Below are 17317 nucleotides of genomic sequence, written 5' to 3' on the forward strand. Positions count from 1 at the left end.
TTGGGAATTGGGCTGAAATGGATCTTCTGCAGGTACATAACAACGCTATCGTGTAGAACGTATTAACTACGTATTTGAGAGATCGTTGTTATGCCACCGAATTCGTCGTTAGAAATTATTATTTCCTAAGTTTGTGAGAACGTACGAACCGTACATACATCATGTTACTTGGGCATCTCATTCATCTCGTGCATACCTCCCCTTATAAATTGATTATCTCATTTTGATAAAAGTGTATCACCTAAAATATGTTTCCCCGAAGTAATAAGAGAACTTTTGCTACAGATGGCCCGCACGAAGCAGACCGCCCGTAAGTCCACCGGAGGAAGAGCACCTCGACGTCCGTTGGCCCTAAGGGAGCACCGCACCACGGACACCTTCTTGAGCGAGTTTGGCATGCCAACTTTGCTTTGGAGAGTGCTCCATGATGTGGGGTACCCAGAGGGTCAAGAGCCGGTGTACTCGTGGAATGAAAGCCAGTTAGCAGATGATGGACTTGCAGTGGTGGAGATCACGGTTCCTGCTCTCGGTGATGCTCTAGATTGGGATGGTTGGCATTTGGAGTTTGAGGGTCGCACTCCAGCTGAGGGTGCAGAGGGAGCAGCCTTCCGTGTCATCAGGGACATTATGAGCAGATTTCCCAGTGAGCTTGCTGCAGCTCTAGCTGGTACTTTTCCTAGGGATGATCCTCGTGATGCCATTTGGGTTCAGCCTCCGGGAAGTGCATTGGTCAGAGGTCCAGCTGAGGGACAGGCTAGCGACAACCAGGCAATGAGTGCTATGTTCGCCGCCATCAGAGCGTATGAGGGTCTCGAGAGTACCTACTGGACTTTGACTGGCTTGCGTAGTGAGGATAAGCTCAAAGGGAAGAAGCAGAAGAAGAGACAGGCACGAGCTATAGCTAGCTTGCAGGAGCAGTTGGCTGATATGAACTTACAGCGAGACCAAGCGGTTGAGAGAGGTGATAGAGCTATGCAGCGAGTGCATACGTTGACTCAAGCCAACAACAATGCAGACCGCATGATTGGACAGTTGGTTCAAGAAAGGAATGAAGCCTGGAACGCAAGAAACCTTCTGCTGCAGAGGGTCGATGAGCTAGAGGAATACAACGGCTACTTGCACGAGGAGTTTCACGCGCTCTACAATGGGGTTGGCCCATATGCTCCACCGAACGTCGCTGGTATGGACGTTGACAACGACAACGAGGACGAGCCTGCAGTTTCACCTGGGGGCGATGGTGACGTCTCTGATCCCGACGATGGCCCCGAGGAGTAGGCTAGTTGCTTTGTGCTAGTATCTAGGTCTTGTCGCGATGACCTTTCTTTTGTTGGCATGTAATCTATCGTATGTTGCTTCGAATGTATGAGACTTGGCATATGGTTGGAACTTGATTTTAGAATGCGATATCTGAACGCATAAAAAGTCCAGTGTATGTATGCTGGCAATGTGATTGTATGGACGCAATGTTTGCCGTTGAAGTAATTCGATTAAGTGCTGTTGTTTTAATTGGAATGCGATTGTTGTGCCTCTGTTTTTATTGTATGAATTTATTCTCTCCAGTAAATTCAGTATGGCATAATTTTTCCTTCACTCGCAATTATTACAGCGTCACTCAATCGTACTTGTTGCTGAAATATGCAGATGACAAACACTCGCCGAACCACGTATGAGGCCGCTGAGCCCGGTGCCAACGGTGCGGGGACCGGTGGTGGTGGTGGTGGTGGAAACCACAGCAACAACAATGAACCTCCCCATGAACCGCATTTGCCACCTCCTCCCCCGTTTACCCCCGAAATGTTCCTCGCACAGCTGCTCGGGAGTCAGCGCAACACAGAACAATCTCAGAAGAACATGGAGGATCTTCTCAGAACCATCGCCAACAACGTTCAACGTGGTAACAATCAAGGTGGTGGCATGGGAGTGAACCAATATAGCAGCTTCAAAGATTTCATGGACACCAGGCCACCAGTATTCAAGGAAGCAACAGAGCCACTCGATGCTGAGGAATGGATCAACACGATGGAAGATAAATTCCGTGTGTTGAGAATGACTGAGGTGCTGAAAACGGAATATGCTGCACTTCAATTGCAAGGACCGGCGGGAATGTGGTGGAAGCACCATCGCACCACCTTCCCTCCAAATGCTCAAATTTCTTGGAGAGAGTTTGCTGAGGCCTTCCGTGGAGTCTATATTCCACCCGGACTGACCGAGATGAAGTTGGGAGAGTTTCTGGCATTGAACCAGGGCACCAAAACCGTGACGCAATACCTGCATGCCTTCAACAACTTGTGTCGCTATGCTCCCGACATGGTTGACACAGATGCTAAAAGGATAGCCAGTTTTAAGAGGGGTCTTAATCCAAAAATGATGAAGCATGTTGGTATCAACAACCGCGTCAGATTCAACGACTTCATCAGCGACTGTCTGAAGCAGGAGAAGAATAACAACGCCAGCACCGCAGCCAAGACACGCAAGAGAGCCTTTGAAGGTGGGCCGTCTCAAGCTAGGGCACCTATGGGAGGTCGTCCTCCTTATCGCCCATCGGCACCTGGCGCTAGATTCAGGCCACCTCAGCCAAGAAGTTAGAATTTCCGTGGACCTCAAAAGCCATACAAGATGGCAGTATAGCCCAACAAAGCAGCCGCAACTGCGGTACAAGGCAGTTCCAAGGGAGCTGTGGGATCTGCCGGGACAGTAAGAGGACCCTGCTATAACTGTGATCAACCCGGTCATTTCTCGAGGTTTTGTCCGTACCTGCCTAAGAAGAAGCAGCAGACTTATAATGCTAAAGTGCATAGTACAACAGTGGATGAAATTCCAGAGGGAGAGCCCGTCACTGCTGGTAAGTTTCCTGTCAACGAAAACCCTGCAGTTGTTCTATTTGATTCTGGATCATCGCATTCTTTTATGAGTCAAGCATTTGCACAGAAACATGGACAACTATGCACAGAATTGGGTTATGGGTACCGTATAAGTTCAGCAGGGGCTGATGTTTTGACCAACCAGATGGTTCGAGGGGCAACCCTTGAATTAGGTAGCAGGAAGTTTCGAGTGAATTTAATAGTTATGCCTGGGTTAGTTTTGGATGTCATTATCGGGATGAATTGGATGAAGGATTGGGGAGCAGTCATAGATACGGGAAGTCGAGTACTTACCCTTAAGGATCCCCTGGGTAAGGGTACTTTCCAAGTACCATTGCCTCGAAGGACAGACCTTATAAGTGTTACATGTGCTACGGCAGTCACACCTATTCATCAGATTCCGGTAGTGTGTGAATTTCCGGACGTATTTCCGGATGAGCTACCTGGTCTTCCGCCAGATAGGGAGATTGAGTTTGGAATCGAGCTAGTCCCCGGAACAGCTCCGATTTCAAGGAGACCTTATCGGATGCCTCCAGATGAGTTAGCTGAGCTGAAGAAGCAATTAGAAGATTTGTCGAAAAAGGGGTTTATTCGACCAAGCAAGTCTGAATGGGGATGTCCCGCTTTGTTTGTGAAAAAGAAGAAAGAGGGCACGTTGAGAATGTGCGTAGATTATAGGCCACTCAACGCTGTGACCATCAAGAATAAATATCCCTTGCCTCATATTGATGTTCTGTTTGACCAATTATCCAAGGCCAAGGTGTTCTCAAAAATAGATTTGAGATCCGGTTATCATCAGATCAAGATTAGGCCACAGGATATACCGAAAACTGCATTTTCCACCAGATACGGGTTATATGAGTATCTTGTCATGTCTTTTGGCTTGACGAATGCTCCCGCATACTTTATGTTTTTGATGAATACAGTTTTCATGCCAGAATTGGATAAGTTTGTGGTAGTGTTCATCGATGACATTCTGGTGTACTCCGAGAACGAAAAAGATCATGAAGAGCATCTGAGAACTGTCTTGACCAGACTTAGAGATCATCAATTGTATGCTAAGTTTAGCAAATGCGAATTCTGGTTGAAGGAAGTTCCTTTCCTTGGTCACATTCTGTCAGAGAATGGAGTTTCAGTCGATCCAAGTAAGGTGCAAGAAGTTATGAATTGGAAAGCACCGACCACAATTCCTGAGGTTAGAAGTTTCTTAGGATTAGCAGGTTATTACCGTCGCTTTATACCAGATTTCTCGAAGGTCGCCAAACCAATGACAAGCCTCCTTCAGAAGGATCATAAATTTGTGTGGACAGAAGAGTGTGAAGCAGCTTTCCACACTTTGCGGAAACTGTTGACCACTGCTCCGGTTCTAGCACAACCAGATATTGAGAAACCATTTGATGTGTTTTGCGACGCATCAAAAACTGGATTGGGTTGTGTCCTTATGCAAGAAAGGAGAGTCATTGCTTATGCATCACGACTAGTTGAGAAAGCACGAGGTCAACTATCCAACACATGATCTTGAACTTGCTGCAGTTGTGCACGCCCTCAAAATTTGGAGACATTATCTACTTGGTAATGTGTGCAATATTTTCACGGATCATAAGAGTCTTAAGTATATCTTTACCCAACCAGAGCTAAACATGAGACAACGTAGATGGTTGGAATTAATCAAGGATTACAACTTGAATGTGCAATATCATCCTGGTAAAGCCAATGTAGTGGCAGATGCTTTGAGCAGAAAGTCACATTACTTGAATGTGCAGCCATTACTTGAAGATGGATTCGATCTAATGCATCCTGCTGTGTTACATAGTATTCAGATTAGTTGCTCTTTGGAGAGTAAGATAATAGAAGGTCAGAAAACTGACAAGGGGATATTCCACATCAAAGAGAAAATAAAAGAAAAGCCGTCTCAACCCTTTAAAGTGGATGAACAGGGCGTGTTGTGGTTTGACAACCGTCTTGTGGTTCCCAAGGATCGAGAGCTTAGGAATAAACTCATGGATGAAGCTCACCTTTCTAAGCTATCTATCCATCCCGGAAGTAGTAAGATGTATCAAGAACTAAGATCTCGTTATTGGTGGACCAAAATGAAGAAAGAAATTACAGCATATGTTGTCAGATGTGACACATGTTGTCGAGTGAAAGCCATTCACATGAAACCTGCCGGTATGTTGCAACCCTTATCAGTCCCTAGTTGGAAGTGGGACGACATCAGCATGGATTTTATCACGGGTTTGCCCACTACTCAAAAAGGACATGATTCGATATGGGTAATTGTGGATCGTCTTACCAAGACCGCTCATTTCTTGCCTGTCAAAACAGACTATCGACCACCTCAATATGCCGAGAGATATATCGCAGAAATTGTGAGGTTACATGGAATACCAAAGACCATAGTGTCTGATAGAGGCTCACAGTTCACGGCTCATTTTTGGGAACATTTACACAAAGGCTTAGGAACTAGTTTGATACGCAGTACCGCTTATCATCCTCAGACAGATGGTCAGACTGAACGAGTAAATGCTGTTTTGGAGGATATGTTGAGAGCCTGTGTATTGTCTTCTAAGGGATCATGGGAGTCATGGTTACCGTTAGCTGAGTTTTCTTATAATAATAGCTATCAAGAAAGCATCAAGATGGCCCCATTCGAAGCTTTATATGGCAGAAAATGTAGAACACCATTGAATTGGATCGAGCCTGGTGATAGAAGGTATTATGGCATTGACTTTGTAGAAGAAGCCGAGAAGAAAGTTCATATTATTCAGCAGAATATGAAAGCTGCCCAATCACGTCAAAAAAGCTATGCAGACAAAAGAAGGAGACCCCTTGTGTTTGAAGTTGGTGACTATGTTTATCTAAAAGTCACGCCAATGAAGAAGAAAAGGTTTGGAATCCGAAGAAAGCTTGCCGCGAGATTCGTAGGACCATACAAGATCTTGGAACGAAGAGGTCCGGTAGCCTACAAGTTAGAGTTACCTGAGACAATGAGTACCGTTTTCCCAGTTTTCCATGTATCACATCTCAAGAAATGTTTACGTGTTCCGGAGGAAAGAATAGAACCTCGAGGTATTCAACTCAAATCAGATTTGGTGTATCGTGAGCAACCAGTCCGGGTGTTAGATACTAAGGAACGTGCTACTCGAAATAGTGTGGTGAAAACATACAAGATACAATGGGATCATCATGATGAGGGAGATGCAACTTGGGAAACAGGAGAGTATCTACAAAAAGCTTATGAAGAATTTTATAACAAATGGTTCGTAACCCAAATCTCGGGACGAGATTTTTATAAGGGGGGAGGGCTGTAACACCCCGGTGTTATGCCTGCACTTAGGCATTGCTAATCATGCATATCGTGCATCATCAAGCATCCTAATCACACATGCGTAATCTTGCATATAACAACTGAAACATTACTTCGAAACATACGAAACATGTTGTGAAAAGTAAATGATGCATACACTTATTAGAGTTGTTTTGCTCTGATTCTTGCTTGCTAGTTGAGTAGAAACTGTTGGTTATGCTTGTAAATCATCTAGAATTGTTTAGCACAATTTTTGGAGCAAGGTTTGTATTCAAATTAATTCAAAATTTTGCTTCCCAAAGTAATTTCCCAAAATTAGGGTTTTGAGTTAAAAATTTAACTTTGATTCTATAATTTAAAATCTAGATAGATTTGGACTTTGGTCATAAAAGCAAAGTTGTAGAGAATTAAATTCTAAGCAACTTTCATTTTTGGTACATTTTCATAAGAGGTCATTTTCTTGCTCAAAATAATATTTGAAAGATGGCATTTAAATTCCTTGAAAAATTTATTTGAAAAAAATGTTTTTCCTCCTTCGCGGGCCGCCGCCTCGCTTCTGGCCCGCCTGCCGAAGCCGGCCCAGCAGCGCCAGCAAGCCGCCCGCAGCCGCGCGCCAGCCCATCGCGCCTCGGCCCAGCCCAGCCCCGCGCGCCGCGCCGTCCCCCTGCTGCTCGCCGCGCCACGCCACGACCGCGGCAGAAAGCGTCCGTCGCGTGGCGACCGCATGCCGGCGTCAACCGCCGCGCGGCAGCCACGGCCTGACACCGCGCCCATGCGCCCGCCTTCACCTGCTGATGCCCGCGCACTCGCTCACTCGCGCCCACGCTTCTTCTTCTTCCCTCCAGAGCCGAGAGCTCGAGCTCCGCCCTCGCCGCGCCCGCCGCTCCGCCGACGCCAAGCTCTCGCACCGCCGCGTCATTTTCCGATTGCTCGCGCCCACAGCCGTGCCTCGCCTTCCTTCGGCTCACGCTCGCGCTTGCGCCGCCTTCCGAGCCCTGGGTGAGCTTCCCCGCGCCTCGCCACCGACGTCCATGGCGCCGCCGTGCTCGGCCGCCGTGGAGCGCCCTCTTTCTCCCCTTCTCAGCCGTGCTTAGCTGCCTTCTCGCTTGCGCCATAGCCTCGCACACCTATTGCGCTCGCTGGCTTGCGCTGCCATGGCCGGAGACGGCCGCCGGCCGCTGGCCGAGCCGCGCCGTCGCGCCAGCGCGCGCGCCCCGGCGTGTCACCATGCCTCGGCTGGCCAGGCCGAGCCAGGCCGGGGGCTGACGCCCTGTTGGGCCGTCTCCCTCTCCCTCGCGCTCGGGCCGCGAAGGCCGGTGATGGCCGTGGGCCAACTGTTCCCTTCGGGCCGGCCCAGTAACGCTTAAGTGAATTGATTTTCATTATTCTTTATTATTTGAAATCTGAAATGGTTTGAAAAATATTTGGATGGTCAAACTTGCTCCAAATTTGTTGAAACAAATTTTGCTAGGTTCCTTATCATCAGATCTACTAGGGAAAATTATTGCATGCCATTTTTGAAATACTTTTCTGTGGAACTTTATTTAATCATGAATATTGCTGATAACTTGAAAAATATGTAGAAAAATCTATAGGATTCAGAAAAATATGATTCTAAGTTTGTTAATCTTCTAGTGTCATGTACTTCTTAGGAAAAATATGTTTCATGCATGTGTTGTGGGAAAATTTTGAGGTGTAGTTCAAGTACCTTTAATGGCTGAATTCTGTTATTTTTGTTAGAGAGCAAACTTTGTATAAAACATGCATGTGATAATTTTTGTACAGTCATTATATGCTATTAAGAACCTAGGAAAAATACTAATTCTGTTGTTTGACACTTTTCATAGTACAAAGTAATTTCATGCTCATTTTTATGCTATAGCTTGTCATTTTTGTGTAGGATAGTTTACTTATCCAAATGCCATGAAATTTTTATGGTAGTCTGTTTAGGGTAGTAGTATGCTACTGTAATTTTCTCAGATTTTTAGGAACATCAAAAATATATGTTGCTATTCAAACCTATTATTAATTAGAGTTTAAGCAAGTGTTGCTTTAAGTGTGATTAGGAAATTAGTAAAGCTTTGGTGTATCTTTGAAGCATTTCATAAGGTATGTTAACTTAACATATTAGTAGTAGAAGAGAATGCAGTAGATGACATGTGCTTGTAGTATAGTTCTTGGATGATGTTGACTACCTTGCATTTCAACATATCCATTACATTCATCTCCTTCGATGCACCGTTTGCATAATCACTTACGCGCATTGCATCATACAGGATCGCAAACCGAGAACCCAGTCGTCATACCCGAGGAGCCCGAGGAGCAGCTCGAGGTGCAGCAGCAGGAAGTGCCAGAAGTCGACGAGGAGGACGTTGAGGAACTTCCGGAGTGCCCCGATCACCGTCCGAGCTCCTTCGAGAGAGGCAAGCCCCGGAGCATTTTCTCCCGGTTTGCAATTATTTAATTAAATACTTTACTTTAAATTGATGCATTACGTTCAGGAGTTGTTTGCAACCGTTGCTGCATTATACCTTGCTTACCTTTGTTATACTATATCCTTGTTACCCTGGTATCCGCAGTCGAGTCAATGCTTAGCTGGCTTAGACCGGTAGAAGTCGGGTGATTTCCTGTCACCTGCGAGCTATAGGTGGTTACCTGGATCTGCTTGGATGACTATGAAGTCATGGTATAACTAAGTGTTAAATGAAGTTGAGACCGGACGGAGACTTGCAGAGTTTTGGACTGTAGTGTTTCCGTCTGTGTCGATTAAGGACCGACCGTTGTTGGGCCTCGAGTCATGTTGAACGCATGCCTTACATTTAGCTGGCCGGATAAAGTACCTTCCGACCGCGAAGCTGGGAGATTTTTCGGGCCGAGTAGATTGCCCGCAACGCACTATACCGGAGCAGGTATGGTAGGACACGAGGGCGAGGATGATAAGACCAAAGTGCAGTCGGTCGGCCCCCGGGTACATGTGGTTCCTGGCAAACTCGAGATTCCTGGAAAGTTGACTCGGTGATTAATATCTCACTTTAGCGGGTGAGTGAGGTTTGTGTAAGGAATAAATCACCAGCTGGTTAGGAATCGATTCGAATCGCCATCGCTCCTAGGATAGTGAGCACTTGACTTGAGTTACTTCATCGTAGTAAATGTTATGGAACACTTGGACAGTTATAGTGAATATGACAGTATGGAAATTGTTTAATGATCATTGGTTATCATTATCTGCTTAATCACATGTTTACTCTAGAATAGGTGCAAACCTAGTTGACAGGTTAATAATAATTAACTTGGCAATAACGCTTCTAGAAAGGTTCTTGAAATGCTAAAATGCTTCTTTTTGCAAATGAGTCAGCTACCCTACTATAAAGCCCTTCATAATCCTTGGTGTCATTTATTTTCGGTCATGTCGGGTAAGTCTGGCTGAGTACCTTCTCGTACTCAGGGTTTTATTCCCACTTGTTGCAGATGGGCAGATGTATTACGGCTACTGTATCAACTGCCTTTATCCTGCGATGGGTGATGCTTAGGACCATGGGCATGGTCATTCCTTACGTCTCATCTAATGCTTTTGTTGGAGATGATCATCCGCTGGCACTATATTTAAACTCCGCATGAGTGTGTGTGTGGTTTGAACAAATGACTTCCGCTACTTTTATTCGAACTGGTTTGTAATAACTATGTTTAAACTCTGATGTATATGAGACCGCGAACTTTTATGTAATATGTGATGGTGACCGCTAAACTTACTACGATCATGGCTGGGACACGAGTTGGTTTGAAATCCTTCGTGATTTCACGGACTACCGGGTTATACGGGCTTAAGTTTGTCAATCGTCTGCTCTGGTAGATGATTTTTCTTACTTAATTTCGTATAATTGGTCGGTTCTGTCACAATTTGGGATGGCGTCGGCCCACCAACGGAAGAGCCTAGGCAGACGAACGCCCTATTCAAAGGGTCTGCTAGGTTGATGTCCAAAATTTGCCATGCCAAATATTTAACAAGCCAAAAGTTAGGCAAAAAAAAATAGTCATAGATTTGGCAAGCTAATTGTGAGAGTTTGCCAAATTTTGATATTAACCAAAATCATAGCTTACCACATTTTTTACGTGACAAATTTTGAAAGCGAATCCAGCACACCCTAAGAATCACCGTTTTGGAAAGGAATGTACACTTTGCTTGAACGTACATCGTTTGACAAGTCAAATTGAAAGTCTGGTGCAACCTTACCTAGATGAAAAGACAGCAAAAGCCACCGAGCCAGGTCCGGTGTTTGTCACAAAGAAAAAAACGTGTTGTCTGTTGTCCCTCGTATAATAAGGGGAAAAAATCACCTCTGTCCGATGTCCGGCGAACATTTTTAGTGAAAGATAACTCCCATACCACACCACGTCATGCAATCCTCTAAACCCTTTCTATACGTATTTCTACGGCCATTTAACGGTTCAATAAACCAATCGACCCTAGGACACATACGCATTTTTAATCAAATTCCATTAGGTCCCGTTTGGGTCCTTCAAATTGAATTCATTTCAAGAATCATAGTTTAGACACATATTAATTAAATTAATATAGTTGTATATAAATTATATTTATACATTATTGTTGGTTATAGGAGAGATACTTATGTGTTACATTTCTACCGTAGGGGAACAAGTTTAAGAGTGTGTTATAAGTTGCAAAATAAAAATATAGAATAGTGATCTATATAATTAATTTCCATCTCTTACCCTATGAACTTTAGAAAATGATGGAATATCAAATTCCAAGCTAAATAACATAATTTATTAAGTAGATTCTAATTCGTCCAAATTAAGGGATCCAAACGGCCCCAATTTTACTCGCTTCGCGCTAGCTCCCTCACACCAGTTGGATAAGACATGGGCTGACATCATCCACGTTGTGCTTAAGCCCCTTATACCTACTTATCCAAAGGTGACCAGAAAACCCATGACATCGATGTGTATCTTATATACGATAATTTAGTAACATGAGGAAAATTTGTGACATGATGACATACATAAGAATGCAACAAATTTACACCTCTCTTGTCTAACATGGAAGAGAAACAAATACGCCAAGGGTTCAGAGGATTGCATAATGTGGTGCGGTATGGCTGTATGGGGTTATCCTCTGCACCTGCAATAGTAAAAGCCAGTTATTAGCTTTAAGTTAACCTCTTTAATAGTGTTAGCTTTTAGCGATGGCTTATAGTATGATTAGACTCATATGACACTCTCACATGTTTTTGAAAGGTGTGTATGAGCCTACCTCTTAATCAAGAGTTAGCTTCTTTCTTCTATTAAAATATAAAAAAATGCTTAGAGCTAGCTTATAAATCACCGTTTGCCGTTGCCCTAAAGGAGATGAGCTTTGAGCCAAGAACTAGAGCCTAGAGTTGCGTGCATGCCGATCACACTAGCGACACGTGTGGGGTACTGGGGGACGGTGCAGGTGTATGAGACAGGGTAACGAGGATTACAAACATGCAAAAGCAATGAAGAATTGAAGCGATTTGAATAATTATAGAAAAGCCTTCGAGCCACAGGTATGTCCAAATAACCATGCAATAAACATGCAAAAGCTATTTGAAATTCCTTGGTATATGCAAAACTCTTCTCCACGCGTGAGAAAAGAGAATGGAGTGAGTACATCCATTGTAATGTATGGACATACTCCCTCAGTTCCTAAATGTTTGTCACCACGATTTACGTGCCGATAAGTTTGACCCGATTTATAGAAAATACGTACAACATTTCTATCTCCAAATAAATTTATTAAAAAATTAGATTCAAATATCTATCCAATGATACTAATTATGTATCATAAATATTAATATTTTTTAATATATATTTAGTCCAAGTTGTTTCTCAAGAAGCGAAAACGATAGACATTTAGGGACGGATGGAGTATTTGTTAGTATGATAAAATAGAATTATATACCACAACAGATAAAAGAACAACAAAGGCTAATTTGGATATATATGGCTAGTTACTAGTTTGGGCTAAATATTAGCTTAAATTAGCTAAGGTTAGCTAGCTAGTTGGTTAACAATTAGTTAAATATCTAACTCAGAAATTAACTCACCTATGAACCATCGCACTAGAGCTAGTTTTAGCTCCCTTATTAGCCCTTACATGCCCTTAATGTTGCTTACAAGGTTTGAAAAATTCTAGTAGCAGCTGCTGTTGTCTTGGGTAGAGGTCGCATGATTGTCGGATCCTCAATGTCGACAGCACATATTAGTCTAGTATAAACTGACAACATGAAGATTCAAAAAAAAAATAAAAAATAAACTGACAATATGCAAACTGTTTTACGAAAACCATTACTCATCTTTAAAACGCCGCATAATCGTAAGGATGTTTATGATAGTATATTTGGCAACAAATGGTCACATGACAAAAAATGACACAATACAACTAATAAGTAGACTAACACGTTCAGCAACTGTATGTCTGTACCACCAAAAAAAATATCTCGATTTCAGGTTCACCATTTTCACGGTTTGACACGACAGAAGCCTAGACAGCTTTCGACCACCGTCCTGCGGGCAATTATTTCCAGCACGAATGGCTGCTCTGTTCAGAGACCTATCCACACTACACTTCTCGCGAGCGTGCACATATCATTGTCAGGACATCAACCTGATGGCACACTGACCACAAGACATGGAAAGAGAAGCGGCTCTGTAGTAGGATTCGTGCTGTAACAGCAATTTCATTGAGAAGAAGAAAGGTAGAACAAAAAAGTATCTCAAAAAAGCCTAGCTAGACAAGACCTCACGTTGCACTTGCAAGAATCTTATTGTTCCCCACTGCTTTTTGTAAGAGCACCAAAAGCTGGAAGGGCACCAGCCCAGGCATGAGCTATCCTTTACATGGAACAACGAAAGAACTGATATGTTTCCGATGCGGACACCCAAACCGTTGGATCTACATTTGATTTCTGATGCTCATGGAAGGGATCAACACAATTAACCACTCAAGCAAATTGGAATGAAGATAAATATGTATCTCATCGACCGTCGCCCAACCTCTTGAGTAGCTTCCCAATGTCATAGCAGATCTCAATCTTATCGTTTTTTATCTGTTGACGGAGTGAACAGCTTTTCTTACCGGCTGCCAAGTATGTGCGCAAGAGGGACTCATATGCTTTCCCGTCAATGCACCCCAGCGTCCTCAGGCAGTTGCAGAACCTCTCGGCGCTGTCAGCATCCTTGTGTTCTTCGAAATACTTCTGGAACTTGTAGATCCTGTCCTGATCGAGCTTCCCTGCTTTCTTGGGGAGTTTGGTCATGTTCTCTACCCAGTTCAGTGCTGAGTTCATGTCCCCCTTGCCCATGTAGTGATCAAGAAACAACTCACATGTTTTGGAGTCAAAGTCCACACCTTTTTCCTTGACCTTCTCCCTCAACGTTTCTGCTTCTTCGCTCATACCAAGCTTCAGATGGCCACGAATCATCATATTTGTCAGTCTTACATCATAGGTTTGATAATTAGATTCCCACTCCATATAAATATGCTTCATGCGGTCAATATCATTGAGCTTGTAAAGAGCATGAAGCATGCCAAGGTAGCTTATGTTGGTCACCATGGAGAATTTGGCCTTTATCACATCCCATACCCTATTGACCTCGCTCAAATTGCCTAGTGAAGCATATAGGCTCATAAGGAAATCAAAAGGTTGCCTGCCATCATCAGCACCAATAAGCCCCTCGAGTTTCTTCAGAGAAGATTCTGCTTTTTCAACCTGTCCAGCATTTACATAGATAGAAGCAAGTGTGCTATATGCAGACCACCCAAGAGTCACATCTTTTTCTACCATTTCTTTAAGAAGTTCTTCAATGGCATCTATCTTGTTCGATGCTGCATAGCTGGTCATCAAAATGCAGCATGTGAGGTTATCCGGTTTAACATTCTTCACTTTCATCTCCTCAAAGAGACTATCAACCTTCCTATGCTGGTCTAACTTCATGTAAAGGGACATCAGATTATTGATGGGTAGCGAACTGGACCAGATGCCAAGTTTATCCATCTGGCAGTAGAGATTTGTTGCTTTCTCTTCCATTTTTGCTGAGCAATAACAACTAAGAAGGGCGCCATAAGTTCGATGATTCTTGGCTGGATCAGGGAGGTTAGCAAAATAATTCTCAGCTGCCTCAAGGCCACGCACTTTATAGATGAGATCCAGACGTATTGCATGGTTAGTGATTGACATGTTCATACCCCTTGCATTGACCATCCAATCCATCACCTGCATGAAAACGATGGCACATTATAGATCAAGTAATACCAACCATAACTTAAGCATCAATAGCAGATGTACAAAGAAGAGCAATTGCATATTTGCTACTACTATAATTCTCTAACTTGCATTTGACAGTCAATGTTATCGAATTATCTGATGAATCCTAGTCTCTAAGGCACTGACCAAATGATTAGTTGCGATTAGTTGTCGACCAGCTCAATTAGTTGAGCCTAGTCGTCCTGCATATACCAGGACTGATATGATATATAGTATATAGTATAAAGCAAGCTGCAATAGTACAAAAACACCAGAGCAGTAGATTCTTGAGAGATTTAATGGCTAGTAGAGCTAGAGCTGCAGCAGCAGTAGAGCAAGAGGCAAAGAGCAGCAACAGAGCTAGAAAAGGCAGGGTTGCAGATCAGAAATTAAAGTAGAGCAGATGTAGCAAGAAGATGGAGGATTGGAGGACAGAAGCTTCATCTTCAGGAAGGAAGAAGGGACCCAGTGGCAGAATCTGGTGGCGCTTGGCTGCTGCAGTGGTTGAGGGATGGGAACCCGTGGTGCTTGAGGAAAGGTGCTTGGCAAAGGCAGGGACTGGAGCTGGTGGCGGCTTGAGGAAGGGATCCTGCGCAGGCAGCAAGGAAAGCGGACGGCACAGGCAGCTGTGCAACAGCCAATGTTACAAAAGGCGTTAGGCGCTCTCTAGGTGGTGACCCTCCGCCTAGAGCCTAGGTGCACCTAAGCGAGCCTAAGCGTTTGTATTATTGTATACACACACATATATGTTTAAAAAAGAAAAGAAAAGTAGTAAATAAGTGGACCTCATTAAAGAGAAAGAACCAAGCCCAAGTCTGAACTACTCCCACCCCACCAAGACCCCATCCCTACGTATTCTCTGTGCTCTGCTCACCTGCTCGCCCTCTCCCGCGTATCAGCCGCCGGCTGTTCCTCTCCCTCTCCCACATCTCTCTCTGTCTGCGCCGCCGTCGCCGGTTCCTCTGCCTCTCCTGCATCTCTCTCTCAGGTCATGCCCGCCGCCGCCGGTTCCTCTCCCTCATCTCTCTCAGTCCGCGCCCGTCGCCGCTGCCCACACACGCCGTCTGACTCTGCCCGACGCTCCTCCTCGTCCACCGGCGACCTCCGCCCGATGCCCCTTTCTCCTCCACCGCTGCCCAATGTCAGTGTTGCCTACAAGAGTCATGGATCTGCGCGCATCCGTCGCCGCCGGGCTAGCACCGCCTATGGTACCGCCTACCCCCATAGGCAAGGCGGTACCCCTCCAACCAGCGCAGAGGCGCGCCTAGGCGAGCGCGGAAGAACGCCTTTTTGAACGCTGGTGACAGCGCGAGCTCGGGAAGACGAGCACTCCCATCTAGCGTCTCCTCCACGGACAGTGGAAGATTGGAGGCCCATGTATAGCCTAACCCTAATGGGCCAAATTGGCAGCCCAAAAGCTCTACCTCGCAGCCCACATGCACAGGCCCACCCAGCACCAGTTATGCAATGATTAATCGGACGACTCATAAGCTACTTGACCAAATCAGGTCAGTGGACCTAATAGGAGGCAGGGGACCGACCAGGCTGATTAATCATGATTAATCAGATGACTTGGTAACACTATTGACACTACAAGAACATGGAATTAATCGGACGACCAGCACCATGCAGTAATCAGTGGTTCAATGTGACACAGTGACATGAGCAGGTGGTTTCCATGACAGGGTAGTGTTTGAGGAGGTTGCCCACAGGGTGTTCGAGGGAATGCCACTTGAGGAGGACACACAGCCCCTAGCTGAGCAGGTCATGTTCGGGGTTGCTGTTGTATCCAGAGGACCTGCATATGTATTGTTCCATGAAATGTCTCCCAAGGAAATGGCCACATCACATCTATATTAGGCTGCCTTCATGCCACCGATGATGTCTGATGGTGATGCCCCCCGAGGTGTTGGCTGAAATTTCTGGATAGGTTGTGTGGGATGAAATACCAGCTGACATTGGCACACACCACGGTTTACTGCAGCTATTAGCTCAAAGTGGAGATTACTTTGATGAAGAGAGGAAAGTACTGAACCAGCCATCAACGACTTGCTCACTCATGTCAATGACCATTTTTCTATGTTGGCGATTGGTGTGGATTCTATGCATAACTGCAAGTTTTCCTAAACCTATGTAACCAGCAAACACTGGACGATTCGTACAACCACAAATTAACCCTAACCAGAACTCAAATCGAATGGGCTCGCTTGGTTGGTAGGCAAAGGTGGAGCCAGGCGTATACCTCGAGGGCGTGGGCGTGGCGCTTGTACTTGCGGAGCTCCTTGACATGCTTGATGAGATCGTCGCTTCGCGGCGCGCCGCCCTCCCGCACCCACTTGTTCAGCACCCGCGACACGCTCCCCTCCCCGGCTATTCCAAGCGCCGACAGACGACGGTAGAGCAACCTCGGGTCCTTCTTCGCCGGCTTCGCGGCGGCGGCGGCAGCGGTGGGCGCGGCGGCAGCGGAGGCGGCGGCAGGGGCGGTAGGCGCAGGTACCTCAGCCGCTGCTTCGGTAGCCGTAGAGAGGAGGCGGCGGAGTAGGAGGCGGGCGCCGGCGGAAGGGGCCGGCGGCGCCATGGTTTAGGGTTTTGGGGTTTTGATTGCTGGAGGGAATGAGGGGACAAGTCAGGGGTGTTGCGGGTACGGGATGCAAGTTTTCACCGCTTCCATCGAATTCCCATTTCTCCTTGGTAATTTTTGCCAAAGTGATTGCATCATTTATTTTTTATTTCTGCCAAAACCAGCCCGTGCGCGCATCTTTGCCGGCCTTGGGCTGCGGCCTGCGGCCTGCGGCGACGAGCTCATCCAACAGGTCTGAGCGGGCCAAACCAACAGCAGCGGGAGCAGGGAGAAACAGGCC

The 17317-nt window shown here is 45.4% G+C and overlaps 1 protein-coding gene across 1 annotated transcript; it reads right to left on the minus strand.

Annotated features, from left to right (window-relative positions):
• Positions 1–12515: 12515 nt before the first annotated feature.
• LOC136458163 (pentatricopeptide repeat-containing protein At4g01990, mitochondrial-like) lies at positions 12516–17087 on the minus strand. Its single transcript, XM_066458150.1, has 2 exons — positions 16699–17087; positions 12516–14426 (listed from the first exon to the last, which is right to left on the minus strand). The coding sequence occupies exons 1-2, from the start codon at positions 17032–17034 to the stop codon at positions 13188–13190; spliced, it is 1575 nt and encodes a 524-aa protein (XP_066314247.1). The 5' UTR covers positions 17035–17087; the 3' UTR covers positions 12516–13187.
• Between the last annotated feature and the right edge of the window lie 230 nt (positions 17088–17317).

This window comes from Miscanthus floridulus, chromosome 6 (assembly GCF_019320115.1).
Source record: "Miscanthus floridulus cultivar M001 chromosome 6, ASM1932011v1, whole genome shotgun sequence".
NCBI lineage: Eukaryota > Viridiplantae > Streptophyta > Magnoliopsida > Poales > Poaceae > Miscanthus > Miscanthus floridulus.

Excerpts from the sequence above, each read along its gene's own strand:
- LOC136458163 (XM_066458150.1), bottom strand. The coding sequence starts at position 17,034 with ATGGCGCCGCCGGCCCCTTCCGCCGGCGCCCGCCTCCTACTCCGCCGC. Across the intron at positions 14,427-16,698 it reads GCCACGCCCACGCCCTCGAG|GTGATGGATTGGATGGTCAA; the intron begins GTATACGCCTGG and ends GTTTTCATGCAG.